This window comes from Cyprinus carpio, chromosome B11 (genome assembly GCF_018340385.1).
Source record: "Cyprinus carpio isolate SPL01 chromosome B11, ASM1834038v1, whole genome shotgun sequence".
Lineage (NCBI taxonomy): Eukaryota > Metazoa > Chordata > Actinopteri > Cypriniformes > Cyprinidae > Cyprinus > Cyprinus carpio.
In genome coordinates this window covers 3,892,726-3,920,706 of record NC_056607.1, presented here as the reverse complement: position 1 = coordinate 3,920,706, position 27,981 = coordinate 3,892,726, and the positions used below count along the sequence as shown (strand labels likewise).

The following is a 27,981-nucleotide window of genomic DNA, read 5'->3' as shown; positions in this document are numbered from 1 at the left end:
TTCTATTCTATGAATGGGACTTTTACTGTAAAAAATCGCCGTAACTCTGAGCTTTGATGCGTCATTCACGTTGCGTAGCAGTTTGCAAAACAATCGTAGTAAGATGGCGCTGTCTGGCGGGGTGGACAGAGGATCCCACAGCATGGATAAGAGCATCACACTCCCCCCAGATGAAATTTTCCGCAATTTAGAGAACGCCAAGAGGTTCGCTATAGATATAGGTATTATCACATGCAAACTCATACCCTTGTTTTTTCTTAAAAGTAGTAACGTTACAGTCACTTGTGGAGTTTGGACGTGTCAGAGTTTATTGGATAGGGCTGCGTTCAAACCTGTTAGCGCGTGCTGCTAATCTGACAGTTTGTTCAATACATGGGAGGAATAACAACACTAAAATTATTTATGAAGACTTTGAGGCTGTAAATATCATCTGAATTATCTTCATTAGAGAAATATAGCGGAGCGGAACGAGGACAGGTTTTCTGTACTACTGGGCTGCAAGTGCAAACGTCATGTTTTAATGAACCTAAACAACCTGATGTAATATTTTAATAACATAGTAGTAATCGTATAAAAGATTGTTAATGTATATGAACACTGAATAAAGAAACAATTTACATCATCTTATCTGACAGGTGGCTCTTTGACAAAACTGGCATATTACTCCACTGTCCAGCATAAAGTTGCCAAAGTCAGGTCGTTTGATCATTCAGCGAAGGTAAGCGTGCAGGTAAGACTTTTCCACTTAACCCCATGATTACACATAACATTAGGGGCCTTTTTTGGAGACAAGGGAGGCAGTGTCAGAAAATCTAATGACAAAGTCATGTACTATACAAAAAGTAAAACAACAAATATTACGTTTTGTTAGATTTAAAGGACTCCTATTGTTCATGTCTACATTTTCAACTAACTTTAATGCATAATGTTGCTGTTTTTTGCATGAAAAGATCTGCAAAGTTACAAAGTCCACTCCAAAAGAGTTTCTGGGCCTTTCCCAATACCTACACTTGGAGTCTTGGCCGCTTGAGAATGCATGCACATGAAAAAAAGAAAAAGAAAAAAAATGGCAACACTCAGTGCCATTAAAGAGATACTCCACCCCAAAATGAAAATTTTGTCATTAATTGCTTAGCCCCATGTCGTTCCAAACCCGTAAAAGCTTTGTTCATCTTCGGAACACAATTTACGATATTTTGGATGAAAACCGGGAAGCTTGTGACTGTCCCATAGACTGCCAAATAAAATACACTGTCAAGGTCCAAAAAAGTATGAAAAGGATCGTCAGAATAGTCCATCTGCCATCAGTGGTTTGTTGTAAGTGTGTCCCATTGATTAATTAAAAGTCCTACACACACTTGCTGTCTTCACACCCACTTGAACACTTGGGCTAAATACAGGAAATACGTCATGTATGTATGTACATTATTTACATTTTTATTATGTATTTCTCAACAGAATTTCTCGTAATAAAAAGAAAAGAGCATAGTGGTCATTAACTGTTATAGACAATGTTAATGGCATATGATCCCAGTCTATCAAGGTGTTGCAGGATGTATTGCAGTCCCTTTTTGACTGCACAGCATTCTCATGGTCTTGAATTAATGGTAATTTTAAAATTTAAAAGCAGTGCCATAGAGGAACTGTTCTGGGTAGGGCTGCACGATAAAGCCCTAGTTTTGGGTTTCCCAAAGAATTGTGAAGAGTTCATTAAAAAATCCTTTGTTTAAAGAACATTTTATATAATAAAAAGGTTTCATGGATGTTACTTTATATTGAGATTCTTTGCATTAACAATAGTTAAAAGTTTTATTAATATTTAATTGTATATTTTATGTTACTTTTTTCTAGGAAACAGATGGTGACCCTCTTTATGAGATATCTGTACAGGAAGAGATCACTGCCCGTCTTCACTTTATCAAGTTTGAGAATGCTTACATTGAAACCTGCCTAGATTTCATTAAAGACCACCTGGTCAACACAGAAACCAAAGTCATCAAAGCAACTGGTGGAGGGGCACACAAGTTCAAGGACCTGATAGAGAAGAAGTTAAAGCTAAAGTAAGTGAGATTTTATAGCTAACTGAGAATGATACAGACATGCTTGGAGTTCAAGGATTTGTTGTAATGGTAATTCAATTGTATTTTTTTCTCTTAGAGTGGACAAAGAGGATGAAATGACTTGTTTGATCAAGGGATGCAACTTTGTTCTGAAGAATATCCCCCATGAAGCTTTTGTGTATGCCAAACATGCTGATTCTGAATTTCGGTTCCAGCATACACATCCGGACATCTTCCCCTACCTGCTTATAAATATTGGCTCTGGAGTCTCAATAGTAAAGGTATATCTGTGCTGCACTGGATCTACATGGCATAGTGACATTATACACACAAAACAAAACAAATCCTGAGTTTGCAGACTTTCTAAAGGGAGCACCCATGTCCTGTTTTTGAAGGTTGAAGCAGAGGACAAATTTGAACGTATTGGTGGCAGTTCTATAGGTGGTGGCACTTTTTGGGGTCTTGGAGCTTTACTTACAAAAACCAAGGTGGGTCATTATGTGAAGTATTACTAGGAATTTTAACATTTTTTTTTTCTTATTTCACTTAATTTTTTTATTATTATTATTATCTTTTCTCGTTCTCTGTCTTAGAGGTTTGATGAGCTTTTACAGTTAGCATCCAAAGGACAACACACAAATGTGGATATGCTTGTTAAAGACATCTATGGAGGTGCCTACGGGTCCCTGGGATTAACTGGAGACCTCATTGCAAGTAGCTTTGGGAAATCAGCCACCACAGACAAAGGTAAAGCAGAAGAATAAATACAAAAGTGATTTGATTGTAACATGAGGCAGTTTATTGGATGGCCTGTTTTCCTCAGAGTCATTTGACCCTTCACCTAGTTTGCAGTGTTATTAATGTAAAAAGAAGCCAAAGGTCTTTGGTTTCACACAGCCATACATGAGGAAAGTGTAACAGAGTTGCAGATGTTACTTTTTAAGGTCTAAAGTAACATTTGCACCATTTTGCACCATGAATTCAAAGAATAGTTTACATGGCAGATCTCACTTGGACATTTTGTTGTATATTGCTCAGAGTTCTCCAAAGAAGATATGGCGAAGAGCCTACTGCACATGATAAGCAATGATATTGGACAGCTTGCCTGCCTCTATGCCAAACTGCACAACCTTACCAGGGTCTATTTTGGAGGATTTTTCATTCGAGGACATCCCGTTACCATGCACACCATCACCTATAGCATCAATTTCTTCACTAAGGTCTCCAACGTTTTTTCTTGATTATAATTTGTAGAACACTGTATCAATAATGATTACGTGTGTTTGATACAATGATTAATATTGTCAAATTCTGTCAAGCATTTTTAATTTATCATTGCCCCAGCACTCAATTTCCTATCACCTAATTCTCTTTCTTCCTGTGTAATACAGTAATACAATGATAATATGTTATCCCCTGCTTACATTCTTAGGATATAAATGTTATTACATATTGCTGTGTTATGTGAGCATTTTGGATAAAGAATTGTGTTTATTTGTAGGGGGAGGTCCAGGCTTTATTTCTAAGACATGAAGGATATCTTGGTGCTATTGGGGCCTTTTTGAAGGGGGCAGAAGAAGACAGTAAGCTATTGTTGTGTACGCAATCAAACTTTAGTATTTGCTGCAGTGAGTGTATTTTGTTTAACCTACTTGTTTCTTTGTGTTAGATCCTAACCAGTACAGCTGGGGAGAGAACTATGCTGGCAGCTCTGGCCTCATGAGTGTATCTCCAGAGCTGAATCCTGTGCAGCGGGCTCGTAGTGGAACGGTAATTTGCACAAAAGATGAGGCCTCGAGTAAAATTGCTTTTACAGTGTTTTTTTTTTTTTTTTTTTTTGCATATCTTTTTTGAAAGACAAAGTAGATTGTAGTTGGAGTTGAATTTTAAATGCATTATATTTATGGATTTGGCCAATCGAGATGCCATGCTACTTATCTTTCATGACCTATTTTATGTTCTTTGTAATGTTCTTATTTCATCTCTTTTCCTTTTTCTTTTCTTTTCCTCTTCATCCGTCCATTCATCCATCCATCTTCTCTATCTGTACCCTAATATTTTCCCTTCAGTTTCCAGTAAGTACATTTGCATCCAGGTTTACTTGTGGTTTTCTCTGCATGCTCTTTCCTTTAAAAAAAAAAAAGTCATCTCTGTTAGCAGTTTCAAAAATTTTTTTTTTTTTTTTTATCATTATGAATGTGATGTTGCCATGGATATTATTCAGTGTGATGCACTTATTTCTCGTGAGTGTAAACGGTGCAAATTATCTAGTTGTAGATGAGAACTTACTGTCTGGTATCTTTGACAGTTGCTGCTGTGGGAAATTTGTCATAAAGGTAGCATTTTGATTGCATTGTAAGGGCCCATTTACACAGAACGCGTTGTTGTGTTCCACTGTGCTGCTTTTTACTTGTTTTCCAATGCAAACATGCATCTTTAACTGTTGCACTGCTTGTCATTGTTTTTTCAGTGTCTCACACATGAGCGCCACATAAAGACTGTGTGTTAAGTTAAAAAAGAAGTTAAGCTCTTAAATATGTGTCTCAAGACACTGTCTTCTTGTCCATTTAGCAGCCCTGTAGTTCTGCAGTTGGATACTGTTGCATCAGTGTGAATGGCCCTTTTGGGCTATAGCCTCAAATAATGGTTTATTTGGGTGTTGAATAGAGTGCTGCAGAGATGACATGTTTTCGTAGGCCAAAACCCACAAACAAGCATTTTAGGACTTCTGGTTCCATGGTCTTCGTTTCCTAGTTTGTTTTATTCTATGGCATAATATACACCAGTAACACCTACTATGAATTATAAAGCTTTTATTTGTGTTAAAAACGTCCACACCGCCAAAACTTCTTATTTCCACAAGATTAACAGCGTTGCAGATGCACTCAAACTCCTAAACATTCAACTCTCTCATCTGCCCCCTCCCACCACCTCTTTAACAGCTTATGATTTTGATTAATTTCTTCACATATAAAACTATAACCATCAGTAGTTAGTTTTCAGCTCCACACACACAAGAACTCAGACCAGCTACATCCACAGCAAACAATCTCATCAAAATCTAGTCAAATCTAAAATTCTCCTCTGCAGTCTTTCTACCAACTGCACTCTTGCCCCTGTCCCCTCACACATCAACACATCTCTCCACACAGGCACTTTCCCAACCATGTTCAAGCAGATTCGGGTAACCCCACTGCTTAAAAAAACTACACTAAACACTATACTTATAGACAGTTGCAGACCTGTCTTGCTCCTCCCATTTATAGAGAAAACTCAACAATTTATTTTCAACCAAGTATCATCTTTGCCTTTCAAAGAAAAACCAGCCGAATGAGAACCAGTCAGTTTTTAAAAGTGTCCATTCAACTGAGACTGCCTTGCTGTCAGTCACTGAAACTCTGCAGATTGTGAAAGCCGATTTCAAATCATCAGTATTCTGCTTGATCTATCTAACACATTTCACACAATCAATCATCAGATCCTTCATTCCACAGTAATCTCATTTTTCATGGTATCTCCTTCAGATTTGAAATAGAAACTCATGAGACATTTGACTTTCAACCCATTTCTTTTCTAGATTGCTCCAGGACTGATTTCATGTATTTTTATATCAAAAAAAAAAAAAAATTCAGTGTGGTAAAAAAATTTTCAAGGCACTTCAGTGTCTATAACTTTTAATATTTTTGAGCATTATCAACTCTGGTTGAACAAAAGTACAGCCCAAAGGGTCTTCTTTCCAAAGAAACCAAAATTATGTGTGTAACACACTGAAGTAAGGAACTGTTACAATTTTAAGTTAGGTAGGGCACTTTCAGCTGTGAGTCCCATAATGGGGGGTGCTGGCTAACAGGTTAATGCCTGCATACAGGTCAGCCAAGGGCTCTACACCCTCCTACCTCAATTCACTCTATTGAGGCTACATCCCCTTCAGAAGCTTGAGATCTGTAAGTGAGCAACGCCTCATGGTACCATCACAGTGAGGAACAAAATCAATTTCCAAAACGTTTTTGTTCATTATTCCTTTCTGGTGGAATGATCTTCCCATTCCCACCTGGCACACAGAATCCCTGAGAGAGAGAAAACTGAAACACTCTTCTGTGAGCACCTCTGCTTACACTTTCCTTAATTCCTCCATGTTCTAGCTGATACTTTTCTGAAAAATGTCAGAAATGTATTTCTACCACTTATCGTATTTATTACTTATGATGAATTGCTTGTATTTCTCATTTCATTATTACTCTGGATAAAAGTGTCTTCTAAATTAATAAATGTAAATGTGTTGGATTTTTGTCAAGGGATCCAAGGTAATGATAACTTCTGGGTTGGCCTACAAAAATGTATCATTTCAGCATTCTATAGGAAAGAATGAATATTTATATCCTGAGTGAACCCTTAAGTTAGGTGTGTATGCCTGTTTTATTTTTTGAACCTTTTCTTGGTATCATCAAATGTCTGCTGGGGAATTATAGCCTTTCCTGTGTCGATGGATGCACAAATTGGCATTCAATGCATTGTAGATACATACTACTTTTTATTCATTGTCTCCAGTTTGACATGTTGGAGATGGACCGTCTGGAGAGGCAGCTAGTCAACCTCCCCCTGCTGCAGGATCCGACCTCTTATATTCCAGACACGGTGGACCTGACTGAGGATGTATTGGCTCGGGAGTACTGGCTCTACTGCTTTGAGGAGGCATTGGATGGGGTAAGTCCTCCAGGGTTGTCTTTCATTTTGTCACTTTGATTATAAACTTGCTATGCTAACTTTAAATATGTAATCTCACAACTCAGAATCAGAATCAGAATGAGCTTTATTGCCAGGTATGTTTACACATACGAGGAATTTGTTTTCGTGACAGAAGCAGAAGCTCCGCAGTGCAACAGAATGACAGAAACAAAAAACACACAATAAAAGAATAAAAAAATACAAAAAATACAAATACAAATCAGTAGGTAAGGAATGACAATATACAAATTGACAATTGTATGGCAGATATATTACGAGCAGTTATGTATGTACAGGTATATTATGTGCAAAAAAATAATAATTTAAGTGTACACTAAGTATGTGTGTTAGATAATAAGTATATGTGTCTGTAAAAATAAATAGTGTAATGTGTTCCACAGTTATTGTCAAGTGTTCATTAGATGGATTGCCTGGGGGAAGAAACTGTTCCTGTGTCTGGCCGTTCTGGTGCTCAGAGCTCTGTAGCGTCGACCAGATGGCAACAGTTCAAACAGGGAGTGTGCTGGATGTGAGGGGTCCAGAGTGATTTTGCCAGCCCTTTTGCTCACTCTGGATAAGTACAGTTCTTGAATAGACGGGAGGGTTGTACCGATGATTCTCTCTGCAGTCCGGACTACCCTCTGTAGTCTTCTGAGGTCAGATTTAGAAGCTGAGCTGAACCAGACAGTTACTGAAGTGCAGAGGACGGATTCAATGATGGCGGAGTAGAACTGTTTCAGCAGCTCCTGTGGCAGGTTAAACTTCCTCAGCTGGCTAAGGAAGTACAACCTCTGCTGGGCCTTTTTCACCAATGGAGTCAATGTGAATGTCCCACTTCAGGTCCTGAGAGATGGTGGTGCCCAGGAACCTGAATGACTCCACTGCAGTCACAGTGCTGTTCATGATGGTTAGTGGGGGGAGAGCAGGGGGGTTTCTCCTGAAGTCCACGATCACCTCCACTGTTTTGAGCGTGTTAAGCTCCAGGTTGTTGAGAGTACACCAGACAGCCAGCTCTTTAACCTCCTGTCTGTAAGCAGACTCGTCACCATCCTGATTGAGGCCGATGAGTGTGGTGTCATCTGCAAACTTCAGGAGCTTGACAGAGGGGTCCTTAGATGTGCAATCATTAGTGTACAGGGAGAAGAGCAGTGGGGAGAGAACAAAGCCCTGGGGAGCTCCAGTGCTGATTGTACGGGTGCTGGATGTGTATTTTCCCAGCCTCACTAGCTGCTGCCTGTCTGTCAGGAAGCTGTTGATCCACTGACAGACGGAGGTGGGCACAGAGAGCTGAGTTAGTTTGGGGAGGAGGAGGTTTGGGATGATCGTGTTGAAGGCCGAGCTGAAGTCCACAAACAGGATTCTCACATAAGTCCCTGGTCTGTCTAGGTGTTGCAGAACATAATGCAGTCCAATGTTTACTGCATCGTCCACAGACCTGTTTGCTCTGTAGGCAAACTGAAGAGGATCCAGTAAGGGTCCAGTAATGTCCTTCAGGTGGGCCAGCACCAGTTTTTCAAATGACTTCATGACCACAGACGTTAAAGCCACAGGCCTGTAGTCATTTAGTCCTGTAATTTTGGATTTCTTTGGGATAGAGACGATGGTGGAGCGTTTGAAGCATGAAGGGACTTCACACAGCTCCAGTGATCTGTTGAAGATCTGTGTGAAGATGGGGGCTAGCTGGTCAGCACAGGATTTCAGACAAGCTGGTGTAACACAGTCTGGGCCTGGTGCTTTTTTCCTTTTCTGCTTCCGGAAGACCTGGCGCACCGCATCCTCGCTTATCTGTATTGCAGGTGTGGGGGAGAGGGGGGATGCAGGAGGTGTGAATGGTGAGGGCGGTTGTTTGGAGAGGTGTTCAGGACGGGTTGCAAGTGTTGTGAATGGTGAGAACGGTTGTGTGGAGAGGTGTTCAGGGCGGGTTGCAAGAGGTGTAAATGGTGTGAACGGTTGTGTGGAGAGGTGTTCAGGGCAGGTGATGGTGTTCTTTCAAACCTGCAGTAAAACTTGTTCAGATCGTCTGCCAGTCGTTGATTCTCCACAGTGCTGGGGGGTGGTGTCTTGTAATTGGTGATCTCTTTCAGACTTTTCCACACTGATGCTGAGTCGTTGGAAGTGAACTGAGTCCTTATTTTATCAGAATAATTCCTCTTTGCCACTTTGATCTCCTTTTCCAGTGTGTATTTAGCCTGTTTATACAAGACATTGTCACCCCTTCCTGTAAGCATCTTCTTTGGCCTGACGGAGCTGACTGAGTTTTGCTGTGAACCACGGTTTGTCATTGTTGTAAATTAGTTGAGTCCTGGTAGGAATACACATATCCTTACAGAAACTGATATAAGATGTTACAGTCTCTGTGAGTTCGTCCAGATCAGTGGCAGCAGCTTCAAAAACACTCAAATCAGTGAGGTCAAAACAAGATTGTAAATCCTGCTCTGCTTCATTAGTCCATCTTTTTACAGTCCTTACTACAGGTTTAGCTGATTTTAGTTTCTGCCTGTAGGTCGGTATAAGATGAATCAGACAGTGATCAGAACGTCCCAAAGCTGCTCGTGGAACAGAGTGATATGCATCCTTTATTGTGGTGTAACAGTGATCCAATATATTACTGTCTCTTGTGGGACATGTAACATGCTGTCTGTATTTTGGCAGCTCACGGGAGAGGTTGGCTTTATTAAAGTCCCCAAGAATGATTAAAATAGAGTCGGGGGGTTGTTGTTCTGTCTCTGTGATCTGATCAGCGGGTTTCTGTAAAGCCAGACTTACGTGCGCTTGCGGAGGGATGTAAGCGCTCACCAGAATGAACGAGTGAAACTCCCGCGGCGAATAGAACTGCTTGCAGTTAATGAAGAGTGTTTCTAGATCTGAGCAGCACATCTTTTTTAACACAGTTACATCTGTACACCACCGTTCATTGATGTAAAAGCACGTTCCGCCGCCCGCGCGATTTCCCCGTTGATTCTGTATCGCGGTCCGCTCTGAACAGCTGAAAGCCCGGCAGATGGAGCGCGCTGTCCGGAATAGCGTCATGCAGCCAAGTTTCCGTGAAACACAGAGCAGTAGAGTGTGAGAAATCCTTATTTGTCCGAGAGAGCAGAAGGAGTTCGTCCGTTTTGTTGGGGAGAGAGCGGAGATTTGCCAGATGGATGCTAGGCAACGGCGTTCGAAATCCGCGTTTTCTGAGTCTCACGAGCGCGCCAGCTCTTTTTCCCCGTCTGCGCGTCCTCTTGAAGCGTGTGATCAGCGCAGCTGCTCCACCGACAAAAATGTCCAGCAAAACATCAGAATAGTCGAAAACCGGTAATATATCGGGAGATGTGTGGTGCCGAATGTCCAGCAATTCGTCCCTGGTGAAACTGATTGCAGGAATATAACTAAAGACAGGACAAACTAACAAAAACACAAAAACAACTGCAGAGCACGTCACGGAGGCAGCCATCCTGTATCGGCGCCAGCACGATTCCGCATAAAGGCCGGTCAGCTTTGTGGTTAAAGGGGCGTTCACACTTGCCAAGGCCGATATATCGGCCTATATTTGGCGTTTTTCAAATATCGGCATCGGCCCATAAGTTTTTCTGCTTGGCCAATGTGTTCAGACTTTTATTTTGACGGCGCGCCAGATTTTTATTTTGATGGCGCTTGAGAACGGTGGCTCCTTAGCACACAGTGCACACATTCTCCCTCTTGTTTTCTGTCATTGTTAACAGTTCTGTCTAATAATCCAATAGAACAGTTAAACAAAGGATGCTTGGATGTGCTCAAACTTCACCCAAGTCCGCTGCTTCAAATTATCAGCTCGCCACCCACCTGCACCTATATTTGATCATCATATTACGCTGATTCAAATTTTTAGTTCTGCATGATGATATGATGAAATATACGGTTCATTTTCAACAGCAGACATTAGAGCTGATCTGCGCATCACTGCACGCATCTGCGGCTGATCCACTCAGTCAATGCTTGTTTAAACCGGCTGTGCAGCATCCCAGAACTCGTGCTTATCACATAGGTCACATCACATTTCCTAAGTCAGCATAGTTTGTCTGGACAGTCAGTAATGTAGCAGATTGAAAAATTAGTATCTCTCTGCAGTCCAATAGACAGCAGTGCGGTGGAGGCTTGAGTCTGTGATTATTTGAATATTCGTTCAGTGGGTTGGCATTCGATTTTCAGTTTTGAGATTCAAATATTCTTTATTTTTTTTTTTTTGAACACCTGGCATCCCCCGCGAAACAGTTCTCATTCGCACTTAAATATGAATCGCCCATGAGTGAATGTTATGAACGTCATGATTCAGTTCATCTGGAAGAGAAGACAAAAATGCCGAAGACCTCAGCTGTGTGGGAGCACTTTAAATTGAGTGAGGACAGGACAAAGGCAGTGTGCCAAATATGTGATTTGAAACTGGCCTACCACAACAACACATCAAGTTTGAAAAATCACCTGAGTTCTGGAAGTAGTATATTGTTGGGGTAAAAAAAAAAAAAAAACACCTGCTTTTATCCGCCATGTTACTCAGTAATTTTACACATGATAAAAACGTGCACTTAATTTGCTTGGAAAATACATGCGAAAACAGCATTCATAAAAAAAACATACAGTAGCCCAGCCTAATAATAATTTATCTATATTAAAAGTATTGCTCTTAACAGACCTGTGTGTTTTGTATCACTAGTGCAGTGTCCGTCTCAGAACATATAAGTGCTGCCCACGTGAGGCGCGCCGTTCTGTAGTTTATTAAAAAGTTTATTAATTCTGAACGTGTTGCATGTCCTTATTGCACCAAAATGTGACACTGCACACCCTTGGGTCCACAGCAACACACCCACCATGCGTGAAGTCGATTGATCATTAAATATTGTCATTATTAAGAGTATTTGGCATTTCTAATTAATGTAGACCTGTTATTTTCTGGCTATTATTATTAGGTTACTTTTATAATTAAATTAATATTACAATTAATTTGCTTCGCAAGAATTTCATAGCGCATCACTGCATAACTGACACGTTGTGACTCGCAGGCTGTGTTTATTATAGCCTACAATGATTTATAGGCCTGTAGCCTAAATAAAATTGTTACACTTCAGTAACACTTTATCAATGAAACAAAACCTGTTCAACACAAATAATTTTCTTCTCATTGTTTTAACTATGTTCGGGCCACAAGAGAAATATTAAAGAAATAAATTAAAACAGTTATATATGCCACATATTAGGAGATTCATCTCTCGTTGTCTCTGAGAGAATACGCACTGTTAATGTGTGCGTCGTCAGATGCCGAAAGCGCCGTCAGTTTTTACTTTCACTATCATGGTGAAAGACGTTCACCGGCATAAGTTTGCACATTGCTTGTATGATATCCACTGGCTCACCATCACGGTTTAAAACAGAAGTAGACTGTTTCCAATATTGCAATGTACAAACACCCCGAATAGTCAGATGTGTCGTGGACACGTTCTTGGCTCTTCCTGTAACAACGCACTGAAACACAGCAAATAAACCCACTTAATTCACAACTTTTTTATTACGGTAATATTCTCTTTATAATATTATGTTTATGACATTCCCAGTTATATTAATGTTGCATTGCCGTTGTGCACAAGCTGCGTGTGCTGAAGCTGAAGACCTGAATGAACACCGGTAAACTGAAGTGCTGCCAGCTTATTTAACACAAGGAAACGCATCATATTTTCAGATATTTATACAACATAAATATAATATTGCAACTTATATACATACAAAAAGACCAAATACAAACGTGAACTCGAACTAAGTTACGTGCTAATCAGAATGTTTAACTTCTGTTGTGGATGCTCTCTTGGCACTTCCCGCAACAACGCCCTGAAACACAGAAACCTAACCAAACAAATGCATAACGTTTTATTATAATAGTGTTCTCATTATAATGTTACATATATGACAATCTCAATCATAGTTATTAATGTTGTAAGCTGCTGTTTAAGCTGCGTGCGCTGAGCTAAAGATGATCACCAGCACTGAAGCGCTCTATTAACACTCGATAGGCTATAGCTTAACCAAACGCATTCTATATGAGAAAAATCTGATTTATATGCATAAAATAAACACAATATTACAACGTACAATTGCACAAAAGACTGTAAATGCACAAGCGAACTAAACTGTGCTAGTCGTGTGGATCCGTTGTGGATGTGTTCTTCCCTTAACAACGCGCTAAAACACTGGCGAACAAAGATTCCGTTACATTATTTTACAGTAGCTAATAATCTGATTATAATATGACAGACTTGCCCTGCACATGTTGCAGTTCACTGTATTTTTCTTTTCGAAGTGTTTCCAATGTTTCCAAATATTTCAAGCAATTAAAAACCATCATGGTGAACAGTGTGCATCTGAAGTGTCTAATGCACTATTTATCGGCTCTAAGATATCGGCCAAATTCTCTTATCGGTTCAATAACGATAACAGAAAAATTAACATTTATCGTCCGATACCGATATGGTGGCCGATATATCGTGTATCCCTAGTATTTATATATACTTTCAATGTGGAAGAGCTTAAAGAGAGCACACTGAGCTTAATTCGAGCAGCAATAATTTTTCATTAATTTCTTGTAATATTTATTAAAATGACAAGATTAATAATTTAGTTCATTTATTAAGTTCATACATATTTTAATATGAACAAATATTATTAATATCTATGAAATTATATTTTTTCTTACTGATGTCACGTTGAAGATGTGTGATTTTCATAGTAGTGCACCCTTTAAGCTCACCTATATGAAATCTTTAAAAATTACAGCAGTGTAAAACCACAGACCAGCAATAAACTGTCAGTTTATTATATTATGGATTTAAAAGTACAAGCCAGTAATGCCTGTGAAGTAATATATTAGCGTAGCACACAATCTTATACAGCTAGTCAGCTAACTGTGTTCTGTAGCATCTGCGCTGTTACTAAAACCATCTTTTAGATCTAACTGTAATTATTTCCCTCATCCAAGTTCCAGGTTATAATATGCAAAGGTCTGAACATTAATCTCTTAATTTTACAGTATTTAGTGAAACTTACCCTAAATAAAGGCTTAAACATCTAAAAATGCACATTTAAAGGGCTCCTCTTTTGGTGAAAGATTTTAGACCGCTTTCAAAATGGCCACCAGACAGTGTGAACACATGGGGATTCATATCTTAGTATGGAATGATCTGATTGACTTGAAATTACAGAAGGTATGTAGTAACAAACACATCAATTGATTAAGACATCAAGTAGGATAATAAATTAATTTTTTCTTTTTATAATTTGAGCTCAAAAATGTAAGTGTGCTTAATGTGTACGTGAGCTTATTAGGTACGTTTACCCCCCCCCCCTCTCTTTCTCTCTCTCTCTCTCTCTCTCTATATATATATATATATATACACATACATGCGCATATATATATATATATATATATATATATATATATATATATGTGTATATATATATATATATATATATATATATATATATATATATATATATATATACATATATATATATATATATATATATATATATATATATATATATATATATATATATATATATATATATATATATATATATGTGTATACACTGTGTGTGGAGAGTGTGTCTGTGTGTGAGATTTTGTTTTTGCGATTAATTGCTAATGCTTTTATCACAGTATTATCACGATATTGAAATTTAGTTTCACAAAAAGTGGTCATAATACAGTATAACAGGTTAAATAACTTTTTTTCTTGTAACAAAAATAGCTGAACATTTAAATACAATAAAGCAATACAGAAAAATATATGAAGTTTACACAGATTAAAGTGCAAAAGAACTATAAAGACCAATAGGTATCACTTTACAATAAGACCTCATTAGTTAACCTTAGTTAATGCATTAACCTTCACAGTGAGCAATAGCTACATTTGCTACAGAAGTTACTAATCTTTGTTAAAAAATACAAGTCTTAGTTCATGTTAGCTCATTAAATAACACAGTTGCAACTTTCGTTTTTTAACAATGTGTTATTAAATATTGGAATACCTAAGATTAATGAATGTTCAGAAGAATTTTTTCATTGGCAGTTTATGTTAACTAATGAATTAACTAATGTTAACTAATGAAGCCCTAATGTTAAGTGTGAATGAACAATAAAGAATCAAAACACTTGCAAACAATATCTAGGGCATGTTGTAGTTCCGATTAAAATGGAAAAAAAAAGTTTGAAAATAAATAGCCTATTAAGTCTAAATATTTGAGTATTTGGCGCTGTGATGAACACCATAGCAAACCCACAAATCTGAATAGCTATTTAAAATTATTTAAATATGTTTTAGAAAGTAGCAGCTGCTTTATTTATGGGGTTTCCAGGGTAAGGGCTGCATTTTCTGCAGTTTAGCGCCATCTGCTGTCAGAGAGTGAATGTGCTTTCATTCAGGCTTCTCTCGGGTGTTTCCTCATGTGCTTCTCATGCCTGCTTGTTTACATCATAGCAGCACATGCATCTTTCAAGCAGCATACAGTGGTGTTGTGCATTTTGACCAGTTGATGGGAATAGTATTCTTAAAATGCATTGCAAATTCTGAATAATTTGTAACATATAATTATTCACGGTATTTAGAAGTGCCCACGCTAACAATATTGTGCATATATATTACCGTGACATATCGCATTACCGAATACCGGCACATGTCTAGTGTGTATGTGTGTGTAATATATATATATATATATATATATATATATATATATATATATATATATATATATATATATATATATATATATATATATATAGTTCTATTTGTGTTTTATAGTTATTTATAATAAGAGATGTGAATATGTCAGGCTCATTTTGGATAATACATTTATTGTTAAATTGTTTAAATACTCTGCCTTCATTACATATTTTTGTCAAATCATTATAAGTGTTTGATCACCACATTTGAGTTATCATTGCTAAAATGTGTTTATGTATATATATTCTGTTTATGTATATACTGTATTCTAGCCTATATACAGTACCAGTCAAAAGATTGGACACACGAATGGGAAGTGTGTCCAAACTTTTGACTGGTACTGTAATATAAAGTACACATAAAGAATATCAGGCGATATATTGGTATCAGACCTTTTTTCTCCCTAATATCAGTATCGGCATCGGCCCCAAAAAACCCATATCGATTGGGCTCTAGATTTAATCACCATTGGTAACGCAATTTGTTGTAATGCTTTTTTTCTCAGTTGGTCAGAACAAACACGGTAGACTTATTACTTGCTTGTTAAGATGACAATTTCCTTGCTGAGCATTGTGGGGAAGGTCTTCGCCCGCGTGGTGCTGAACAGACTCCAAGTCCTGGATGAACGAGTTTACCCAAATGCACAGTGGGGCTTCAGATCCAAGAGATCAACGATCGACATGATCTTCTCACTGAGACTGCTACAGGAGAAGTGCTGGGAGCAGAGACAGCCACTCTACATCGCCTTTATGGACCTGACCAAGGCCTTTGACTTGGTCAGTAGGAAAGGCCTCTTCACCCTATTGCACAGGATCGGATGTCCCCCCCAAGCTTCTGAAGATGGTCACTTCCTTTCAAGATGAAATGAAAGGTAGCGTCCAGTACGATGGCTTATCTTCAGAACCATTCCCAATCCGAAGCGGCGTGAAGCAAGGGTGTGTCCTCGCCCCGACACTGTTCGGCGGCATCTTCTCCCTGCTGCTGCACCAAGCATTCAGCCAGTCAGAAGATGGTGTCTTCATTTGCACTAGGAGCGATGGCAACCTTTTCAACCTTGCACGTCTGCATGCAAAAACCAAGGTGCGCAGGGTCTTGATTAGGGAGATGCTGTTTGCTGATGACGCTGTCCTGACAACCCATACAGAGGAAGCACTACAGCGTCTCATCAGCAGATTCACTCGTGCTTCTGATGAGTTTGGGCTGACTATCAGCCTAAAGACAACAAACGTCATGGGCCAGGATGTCAGCAGTGCTCCCTGCATCTCCATCGGCGATCACACCCTTGAGGTAGTGGAGGAATTTACATATCTTGGCTCCACTATCTCCAGCACCCTCTCTTTGGACAACGAGCTGAACACCAGAATCGGCAAGGCCTCAGTAGCCAAGAGAGTGTGGAAAAATAGCCACACTCACCACCAACACGATGAAAGTATATCAGGCCAGTGTCCTCAGCACTCTTCTCTAAGGCAGTGATACATGGACTATGTACACCTGGCAAGAACACAGACTTAATTCTTTCCATCTGCGCTGCCTGAGGAGAGTGCTGGGTATCACTTGGCAGGACCCAAGGGCAGGACTGAAGTGCTGGCCCAGGCAAAAACATTTACCATGCACGCGCTCCTTTCACAAAGACGCCTATATGGCTTGGCAATGTCTGCCGAATGCAGGATGGCTGGATTCCTAAGGACATCATGTATGGCGAGCTCGCCTCCTGCACCAGACCAACAGGCAGACCAGTGCTCCGGTACAAAGACGTCTGCAAGCATGACCTAAAAGCCAGAAGCCTGAATCCTGCAGACTTGGAAGCTGCTACTGCAGACCATGTCGGCTGGCGGCTTGCTGTAAGGACCAGCACCAAGCTGAGTGAAGGAAAGAGAGAGGAACAGTGGGAGGAGAAAAGGCAGCGCAGACAGCAGAGTCAGTGCCCACAGAAGCGGTCTCAGGTTTCACCTGTAGTAACTGCAACAGACTCTGCCGCTCTCGTATTGGACTGTTTAGCCACAGCAGGCACTGCAATTCCACAACTAACTGACCACATATACTCCATTGTCTCTCGAGACAGAAGGATGCCGATGATTCCCAGATGTAGGCTTGATTCCTAAGTACAATATCCACACCAGTGCAGTGACTGACCGTCACACATACTCTTCAAAACATTAGATTCATCCGTGCTGGAGCCATGCCGACACACAACCCAGACTATGAAGATAAATCAGTAAATAACTGCATTTGAAGGTTTTCAAACAGAGATGGCAACAAAAAGGCAAAACTTACGGACTGCAGCTTCGAAGTGATTAGCTTAATACCTACCCACCTAACCTATATGTTATGTGACTGTTATGTAACTTCAGTCTAATATGGTGACCAGTCTTTCGTCATTAGAACATATTTAGCTACGTTGTCATAACTGGAAAAATTAAATTACTGAATTATTTTCCAAAACTGAGCTTTGTGACATTTGTCAGTTAAGAAGCAAAGAGGTGTGATGCTCCGCATAATAATCCACTCTATTCCAGTGCACTCCTCGCAATTGACCTATCGGTAAGCCCCTCCCCTCGAACGCAGATGAGCCAGTGGCAGTCGAGTATCAGTTGCACGGGGAGCGGAACTTATGGGATGAAATTAGACTCAAAATGATTAATAGATGCATGCACAATTATTCATGTACTGCATACATTTTATACATGTATCTTCATAACCACAGACATATGCCTTTCAATTTGAGTCTGTGGAATTCGGGATTAAATGATTGTCCAGTGATTTGTACATATACAGACATGTTTGCAAATAAAAATGTTCTGTTCTGCATTAATATATCATAAATTGTCAAAAAAACAAACAAACATAATAATCACTTTAATGTATCAGTCTGGAAAGGGTTATAAAGCCATTTAAAAGGCTTTGGGACTCCAGCGAACCACGGTCAGAGCCATTATCCACAAATGGAGAAAACTTGGAACAGTGGTGAACCTAAAAAATTACTCCAAGATTACTCCAAGAGTGCAACAACGACTCATCCAGGAGGTCATTAAAAGAACCCAGAACAATATCTAAAGAACTGCAGGCCTCACTTGCTTCAATTAAGGTCACTGTTCATGATTCAACAATAAGAAAGAGCATCCATGGAAAAGTTTCAAGGCAAAAGCCATTGCTGACCAAAAAGAACACAAAGGCTTGTCTCACATTTGCCAGAAAATATCTTGATTATCCCCAAGACTTTTGGGCTAATATTCTGTGGACTCTGATGCAATGAAAGTTGAACTTTTCAGAAGGTGTGTGTCCCGTTACATCTGGTGTTAAACCAACACAGCATTTCATAAAAAGAACATCATACCAAAAGTCAAACATGGTCGTGGTAGTGTGATGGTCTGGGGCTGCTTTGCAGCTTCAGGACCTGGACAATTTGCCATAATTGATGGAACCATGAATTCTGCACTCTATCAGAAATTCCTGAAGGAGAATGTCCGGCCATCAGTTTGTGACCTCAAGTTCAATTGCACTTGGGTTATATGCAGCAGGACAGTGATCCCAAACACACCAGCAAGTCCACCTCTGTTTTTTATTAAAAATAAAAAACAGGAAGGGTGCGAAAACTTTTTCACACCACTGTAAATAGTTTTGCAGACTAGCGAATCCATTATTTATTTTTGCCTATCAATTTAATTTTTATTAAGCTATCATGTTTATTTTTTCAATCCAGAAATAAGAAATGACTTGTATCTATCAGGCAGACAATAATATAAATTAATAATAAATAAGTAAATAAATAAAAATAATGGAGAAGTAGCCAAATCAGTCAGCAATATGTTCTTTTTTTTCCCTTTTTTTTTACTGACTGCAAGCTTCAGGCTGTGCACGTCAGTGGTCTTTATGTTCAGGTCCAGTTGGGTTCGAAAATAAATGCCATCAGGTCGGACTTGGATCTAATTTTATCGGGTCTGTCTCAGGTCAGGTTTTTCTTTTAAAAATGCATTTATGCATATCGGGTTTGGTTAAAAAGTGATTCAGGTCGTGTACAGATTTTAGGACACGACAAGACCTCTAGACAGAATCTTTAATGGGTTCTGTTGTCATTAATCGCATTGCACTGCTCGCTTTTGGTGTAGATTTGGTTTATTATGAATATATTGTACATACTGTAACTAGAACATTCTTGGTCATCTTATAACTGTAGGAGTTCAGACCGGCTATGGTGTGAATTGGTAATTTGATGAAAGTGAAAGTGAAGTGATGTGTGGCCTAGTATGGTGTCCCATACTCGGAATTTGTGTTCTGCATTTAACCCATCCAAGTGCACAAACACACCTGGAACGGTGGGCAGCCAATGCTGCGGCACCCGGGGAGCAGTTAGGGGTTCGGTGCCTTACTCAAACGTCTCACCTCAGTCGTGGTATTGAGGGTTGAGAGAGCGCTAGAGCCCTGCACGGGCCTCAAATATAGGCCCTAGCCTGGCCCGTGTCCGACAGCTAGTCAGTATTTTTGGCCGTGTTTGGAACCTAGTCAGTCTTTTTTTCCCCACCTTCTCCCAAAACAGCTTATACTTCTGTTTCAGCTAAAATAGTTCAGTTTTGTATGCAAAGTCAAAGTGATTATATTTCATTTCATTTTTTTATTAAGTTAATTTAGAAAAACATTTGGAGCATTTATTTGTTCGTTAAATGTAATTATTATTATTTTTTGTTAAAGTAACAACCAAGCGGCCATCGACAGACAATGAGTTGATCATAGCCTATGTTTGATCAATTTAGCCTTCTCAAATCATCACGACTTGCCTAGAATAAAATCTATAGATATGAAACAGTTCAAGCATATCACAATGTTAGTTTAAATATTTAACCTATATAAATGTGTGTTATTAGACGCATATCTAATCGTTTGTGCAGAGAGCTAAAGCGCACTTTCCAGAACATTGAGGCGCTGGCGCCATCATTTTTGCTCATAAAGTTAAGAGTATACATCACTCGGAACCAGAGTATGTGAGCGGAGTGGAGCGGCAACAATTTCCCCTCCGCACTCCACGGCTAAATTAATTCACTATGCTTGGAAGATCTAAGTTCTGTTCAGAAAGTGTATTAAACGAAAAATAAATTCATAATACTAGAAGAACAGTTTTAGCATGGTTTATTGGAACACTACAATAAGCCCATGTCCATATTAAATGACTGTTTAACTCGCTTAGCTTACTTGTCTGTGCAACGTCTTTCTCTACTATGGCGCAGTTAGTAGTAGGGTAGTTACTTCACAAACAGAAAGAATATGCTCTAACTTTTCAGTTTTTCTTCATTCCTGAATGTATGCACGCGATCTGTATGTTATGTGCATGCTTGTGTGCTCTGTCCATGTGCAGCAATGTAGCAGCACATTAGTTTCGAGTGGAGATTAACAAACTGTACAACTAACAACATGCTTTAACCTCTTGCGCTCGTCCTTCGCCATTTTAATCTTCGTATGTGATCCACATATCTGTCAAGCTATCTAATTATGTTTAATTAGTGAGTTGACATAATTTGTGCTCGTGACGGAGCAGTAGTGTCCAATGAGGAGATAGCGGGTCAGGATTGTCATCTTCATCTTTGCAACATGGGCTCAGAAAACCCTAATTTATTAATAAATAATTCAGGCAAGCTTTAGCCTATAGCATGCGTTTTTTGTACTGCATTTGACCAATTGACTGTTTGCCGTGGTAATCAAATCAAAACTCTTGCAAAATGCAGCTTTTCCCGAAACATTGGGAACTTTTAGTAACTCCCTAAGCTCCAACTTCTCCCTGATGCTCTGCATGGTCAACTGTCACCTGTATGCTAATGCGTGCGTATGTGTTTATACTATTTATAATATAATCAATACAACATTATTTCATACAGTAGCCTATTCAAGATTCAAGATTTTTATTTGTCACATACACAATTATATAGAGCATATATAACCAGCAGTGAAATGTGAGTAAGCGGAGCGACCTGGACGGCGACCGGACTCGGCGCCGCCATCTTGTCATTTTGCCTATTCATACAGTCGTGGCCTAATGGTTAGAGAGTTTTACTCCTAACCTTAAGGTTATGGGTTCGAGTCTCGGGCCGATAATACCACGACTGAGGTGCCCTTGAGCAAGGCACCGAACTCCCAACTGCTCCCCGGGTGCCGCAGCATAAATGGCTGCCCACTGCTCCGGGTGTGTGTTCACGGTGTGTGTGTGTTCACTGCTGTGTGTGTGCACTTTGGATGGGTTAAATGCAGAGCACAAATTCTGAGTATGGGTCACCATACTTGGCTGTATGTCATGTCACTCTCACTTTCACTTTTTTTTTCTTTCACTTTCACTATGTGTGCTCTGCACGTATATGGGCACAATAAAAGGAGATAAGCTAAATGAGCCCGACTGTGATCTGTTAAAAAAATAAATAAAAATTCTCCATCCATTAGGCCGTGACTGCCCCCCCTTTTTTTCTTTTTTCTTAAAGATGGAATTGAATGGTAATGACATTATGAGAATGCAATGTCCTAGTTACTTCATTACTTAGTAAGTCATAAAATTCAGTAAACAGTCGTGACATTATCAAAACATACTAAAAAATTACATAACTGAGACATTGTGTTAGCTGGCTAGTTTCCAACATTGTTTCCTGAATGTTGTACAAAGCCAACCATTAAGATCCAAATCAAAGTGTGAACACAACTTAAATTTCAACAAAAGGTATGTTTCTGGGAATCAAATCCATGATGTTTGTTCCAGGTATAATATGCTCTTTAGTAGTTTGGTGCTGTGTAGTTAGAGGTTAAGGTTAGAAGTGTCAGGTTTGCTGTACACTAGATACACTCTGGTATCGTTACATTTCATAGCTTCCATTCTAAGATTTTTCCACAACAAAACTAAGAGAAACAAAGAAATCATGAATTTTCATGAACTCATTTTGTTTTTCAACAGGTGGTGAAGCGAGCCATAGCTAGCCAGAAAGACCAACCAAAGGCTGTGGAAAGAGCAGAGAAGTTTCGCCAGAAATACCGTCATAAACTCCAGACTCTTCGGCACCAGCCTTTGTAAGAGCTACCATGAACCTTCAGTCTCTGCCACAGCTTATTAAGGGTTCATTCTTCAGCTTGGACTGATATATCTGTCGCTTAATATTCATCAAGATCTTAGTAGATATTAGGATGTTTTATGAGTTACAGTCTTGTAGTGTGAGTGTTTCTCTCTTCTAATGTAGCTTGCCTCTCCTCTCACCTCTAGTGCTTATGGATCCCTCACCGTCAGAAGTCTTTTAGACACAAGAGAACACTGTTTAAACGAGTTCAACTTTCCTGACCCCTACTCTAAGGTTTACATTGAATCTTTAAACATCTTTCACCTTGCCTGTGGTGCTTCAAATTACATCAGTTCCCGATAGTCTCATATTTAAAATCATCTAAACTTGTTTTTTTTTTTATTAGATTGTTTTAGTCTCTATCTCTATGCATCTGTGTGTCTATTTTCAAGTGGTTAAACCATGTTAGTGGCTGATGGAGTTTATCAGACTCAGTCTGATTCTGTGTTTGTCTGCAGATTAAGCAGAAGGAGAATGACATGGCCCTGAAATACTATCTGAAAGTAGTGAAGTCAGTAGAGGAGCTGAGCTGGGAACAGAGACAGTTCACTTTGGTCAAAGGCCTCCTGGCTGGCAACGTTTTTGACTGGGGAGCCAAAGCCGTGTCAGAGTGAGTGTACTGACGAGTATGCTATAGTTTTTTCGTTGTTGTTGTTGTTGTTTTTCACATACATTGGGTTTATTCTTACCTTTAATTATTCTTTAGCGTGCTAGAATCAGATCCAGAGTTTGGGTTTGAACAAGCAAAACAGCAATTACAAGGTATGTAAACTTATTTTAAACTTTTTTACATAATGTGTGTGTATTGTGTACATTTATTATGTTTTTATAAATACATACACATACAATATATGTATTTACATAATTTACATTATATATACATATATTTAAAATATAAACATAACTTATTTTTCTTAAATATATTAATGCTTGTGTGTGGATTTATATATACACATAATAAATATACACACGTATATTATGTAAACAAAAACTTTTATTTTGGATGCGATCAATCGTTTGACAGCACTATAATATATTATTTGTTCTATCTATATTTCTATCTATATCTAATCCATATACATTTCTTATTCCCAGAGAGGCCATGGCTTGTGGATGCCTACAACCAGTGGATTGAGAGACTGAAGGTCAGATCTTAATTCGGCAAAGTCTTTAACAGGCCTCTCAAGTGCTATATTGAACTTCATAGTAAGCTGCATTCGTGCAGCTTATTTTTTAATTTTTATTTTTTTTTCATGTTAAAAAGCAAATGTCAAATATGGCACAACAAGATTTTCAGGAAGGTTTATACTGTATCTCAATAATCACTGAATTTCAATGAATTGCACATATGAGCCATAAAAACCTTATGTATTGTATTAAATACAATATTAAACAAAAACACATATGCAAACTATATATATTTTGTGCATATATGTTGATAATAACAATAATAATACCCTGATAAAGTTTTGTCATTATAAAATAAAAATGATACTGCTGACAGGCTTTTTCAGTTTTGATGTATAAGAAAGGGAGAGTGAGAAAACAGGGTTAATTTTATTTATTTCATTTTAAAATATACTTTTAATTGTAGAGGAATTATGGATGAATTAAAAATAAACATCAGATATCTGCATTGATTTATGCCAAAACTAATAGTTCCAAAAATCCAGTTCACTAAAAGGTAATCAGTAAAACCAGTGTCATTATGCTTCTACTTAACCGTCAACATTTGAACTATGGTTAGAGCAAATTTATGTGAACAAATGTTTTGTCCGAGATCCGTGCACATAAATGTGTGAATTATATTAGTCATTATTAGTAAACATACAAGTTGTATGGATTGAATATTTTTTCTTACGACTCTGTTGTGTTTTTACAGAATGGGATAATGTGCTGCTTTGCAGTATCTTTATTTACTAATGTTAACAAAACAAATTGCTTGTTGAAATCTGGTTTGGACACAGTGACAGCAACTGGCTCGGAATTTGAAAGTGGAAACTTTCTAAACCTACATGTTGCATCTAATGTCTACCCTGGCCTGTTTTTAAACATTACAGAAAAAATATATTTTGCATCTGTTTCAGGACATTGTGCATACCATGAATTTATATTTTTTTTGTCTGAAAGCTTGTTAACAATCTACAAAATTTCCTGGTCTTGATTGAAGGTGTACCTACTGGCTTTCTTTTACAGGGTCCTCCTCATAAATGTGCATTATTTTTCGTAGATAATAGTGGAATAGACATTATTCTTGGGGTTTTCCCTTTCATTAGAGAACTTCTCATCAGAGGCACAGAGGTAAGTCAACAAAACTACACAATTATTAAAAGATCTAATTATTGAGTCTTTTATAGTGTGTTCTTAAATTTTTATTTACATATGCGATTATGCTGGCTTTTAGGTTGTTCTTGCCAGTAACTCAGGCCCTGCCCTCAATGACGTCACTAACAGTGAGCTGCAGATCCTAACGGAGAGAATAGCTGCCATGGATCCTGTCATTCAGTGAGTGCTCACCCTCTTTACCAGGGTTGAAATAAAATTGTGTATTCTCTAGGGGTTGGGAATCAAAAATCAATTCCAATTACAGAATCGGATACTTAAGATCTGGAATGGTGACTATTAACCTATTGTAAAAGTAAAAAGAAAAGAAAAAAATATTTATTTTTGTTTTCGGAGGACCAAACTGAACAAAAATGTGCAATAGGGTAGAAGGCTTGTAGAAGATTGTGTACAACAGGTTTTGCAGCAAAGTTTTGATCTGTTACGGTAATAATTTAGAGGCTATAGAATGTTGTGTATCAAAAATGTGACCCTGGACCACAAAACCAGTCTTAAGTCGCTTGGGTATGTTTTTAGCAATAACATAGTATGGGTCAAAATGATCGATTGTTCTTTTATGCCAAAAATCATTAGGAAGCCAGCAAGTAAAGATCATTTTCAATTAAGATATTTTGTACATTTCTTACCGTAAATATATCAAAACCTAATTTGCAGTATTTTGATATTTTTGCACCCTCAGATTCCAGATTTTCAAGTAGTTTCAAGTAGTCAAAACTAAATTTTGACCTATCCTAACAAACCATACATCAATGGAAAGCTGATTTAAATCAGCTTTCAGGTGTTACATAAATCTCAATTTCAAAAAATTGACCCTTATGACTGGTTTTGTGGTCCAGGGTCACAAATGATACAGTAGGCTTTAAAGGGTTAAAGCTTTTAAAGAGGTTTCTTTGAAAAATAAATGTTGTGAACCAATACACCCCTTACTATTATTATTTTTTTTACATTATGCTGAAGTAACATAGTAACAGAAGGTTGAACATGTTTCTATTTTCTCTTTTTTCAGCACTGCACTCAAAGAGGACAGACTTGCTTTGGTGCAGAATGGTTCTAGTTCTCCTTGTTTAGACCTGAGGTATAATGTTTTCTGTCCTTATTTGTATTTTCATTTATTGGAGTGAAACAGAGAGCCAATGTTATGCAAGTTCCCTCTGCTTAAAACCATGGTCTCTTCCTTTGTTATTCATTCTTCAGTCGCTTGGACAAAGTCCTGGCCACAGTCGTCAGGGAGCGTGGCACAGATCTGGTGATCATTGAAGGAATGGGTCGGGCCATCCACACCAACTACTACGCCATGCTCAGCTGTGAGAGCCTTAAACTAGCTGTCATAAAGAACTCCTGGCTGGCCGAGCGTCTTGGAGGCAAGATCTTCAGTGTAGTCTTCAAATATGAGGTCCCTTCCAAAGCCCAAGGGTAACATTAGGGAAATTAAGAGGCTTTTAGAGCTAAAATGGCTAGTGCTGAACGGAAATGGCACTACCAAGGGTCCTCAGTGCTTTTTCATGAGATTGACATAAAGATTGTTTTTGGGGTTTTCTTTTGCTTTTGCCTCATTATTATTATTTTTTTTTATCATCAAAATCAATAAGGGGGCAGTCGTGTGTGCTGCTCTCAAATTGAATGTGCACATCTGCTGTAACCTCCCTCATAACAATTGGATGACAGCTGTAGGGGCTTTTTCTTTTGATGAGATTGAATTTTATTGTTCTCAGACCAGATTTGGTTGCTGATGGATACTCTGTTGCATTCAGGATGGATTGCAATGACAAATATAACATTTATGAACAGTTTTCAAATTGAATTAGTCCTAGTAATGAGGTCTTATACTTTTCTCCTGCAGGATTTAACAATATATTTACATGTATAAACATCTGTGTATTAAATGTGGATCTTCCTTTTGAAACATTGAAAACAGCAGATTTTTTTTCTCATTTAGTATTTTTAAATGAGCATATTTTGTGTGTTTCCATTTTTTGAACAAAAAATCTGCTTTTAAATGAAGCTGGTATGTTTCTAATTTCACTGCATTTGTTACTGCCATACCGAATCATATCTCATCCAGCTGGCATTGTCTTTTAATGATTAGCACCTCTGTTCCCATGACAACATTTCTTAGTGACAATGATTTTGTGTTCTTTTAATACATTAGCAATGGTGACCCAACAGAAGTGAATAACAAAAGCTTCTTGACCAAAATAGAATACTTGGCCTTATAGTTTTTTATTCTTTGTTTTTTGTATGGCCACTGTCCGGATGTGATGATAAGTGGTGTAACTGTTGGGACATACTCAAACATAAAGAGACAAAAGGCAGTTTTTATAACGGGTTATGCAACCCTTAACACTAGATGTCAGCATTGTATTATAATTAGTCCAAAATCATTACCTTTCTTGCTAAAGGCAGATGGTATTGTGGAAAATATTTTTATCATTATTATTATTATTATTATTTGTCAGGTGCTCCGTAGGAAAAATGAGAGCGAACAGAGTCTATAATGCCTGCTTCAGATATTGCACCATTATAATGTACTGCATTTGTCCTTAAGTCTGATGCAGCTCTCACTTTCTGCCATCTGTGGAAATTTTTGTAATCTAAAATCCATTTCAGGGTTCTACAGCACAGCATTGCCTCACTATCACAGCTCTTTCTGATTGAGAGAGAGCGACAGTTTGAGTGAGTGTTTGCGTGAATAAGAAAAATCTCAAATGTTTGAGACAATGTATAAAACAAAGTGATTAGTTTGTGAGAACTAAACTTTAAGGCACAGTATTTCAGGGCTCTCTTATAAAGTAAGAAGCACGTTAATTGCTTTTTTTTTTTTTCATTCTGATTGATTGGTTGGTTCTCTCCATGTATCTTGTGTGTTTGTATTGCGTGTGTGTGTGTGTGTGGTCCAGAAAAACAAAATGTTCATACAGATTGACAGGATATGTATTTTCAGTATTTTAAAGTGTGTACGACATCATTCTGCTAAAAGTTTTAGACATGGTTTAGAATATTTACCTTCAGGAGTCATTCATTTGGGCGGTAGATTTGAAATATACT

The 27,981-nt window shown here is 38.3% G+C and overlaps 1 protein-coding gene across 4 annotated transcripts; it reads left to right on the top strand.

Moving 5' to 3' along the window:
* Window positions 1–65: 65 nt before the first annotated feature.
* On the top strand, window positions 66–27,981 carry LOC109078061 (4'-phosphopantetheine phosphatase-like). 4 transcript variants are annotated; one of them, XM_042733380.1, is made up of 20 exons: window positions 66–221; window positions 636–718; window positions 1,852–2,060; window positions 2,158–2,341; window positions 2,456–2,548; window positions 2,654–2,807; window positions 3,099–3,280; window positions 3,562–3,643; window positions 3,730–3,830; window positions 4,130–4,135; window positions 6,609–6,764; window positions 22,437–22,549; window positions 22,740–22,827; window positions 23,052–23,203; window positions 23,300–23,355; window positions 23,689–23,738; window positions 24,790–24,894; window positions 24,998–25,098; window positions 25,943–26,011; window positions 26,131–27,981. In XM_042733380.1, exons 1-20 carry the CDS (start codon window positions 104–106, stop codon window positions 26,351–26,353), a joined length of 2,325 nt encoding a protein of 774 aa, XP_042589314.1. In that variant the 5' UTR covers window positions 66–103; the 3' UTR covers window positions 26,354–27,981. The 4 variants fall into 4 exon arrangements, with proteins under 4 accessions (XP_042589314.1, XP_042589312.1, XP_042589315.1 ...); XM_042733378.1 differs by having other exon boundaries at window positions 636–730; XM_042733381.1 differs by lacking the exon at window positions 4,130–4,135.

Coding starts and splice junctions, on each gene's coding strand:
- LOC109078061 (XM_042733378.1), top strand. CDS start 104: ATGGCGCTGTCTGGCGGGGTGGACAGAGGATCCCACAGCATGGATAAG. Junction 22,550..22,739: donor ACTCTTCGGCACCAGCCTTT/GTAAGAGCTACC, acceptor TCTCACCTCTAG/TGCTTATGGATCCCTCACCG. Junction 23,739..24,789: donor AGTGGATTGAGAGACTGAAG/GTCAGATCTTAA, acceptor TTTCTTTTACAG/GGTCCTCCTCATAAATGTGC.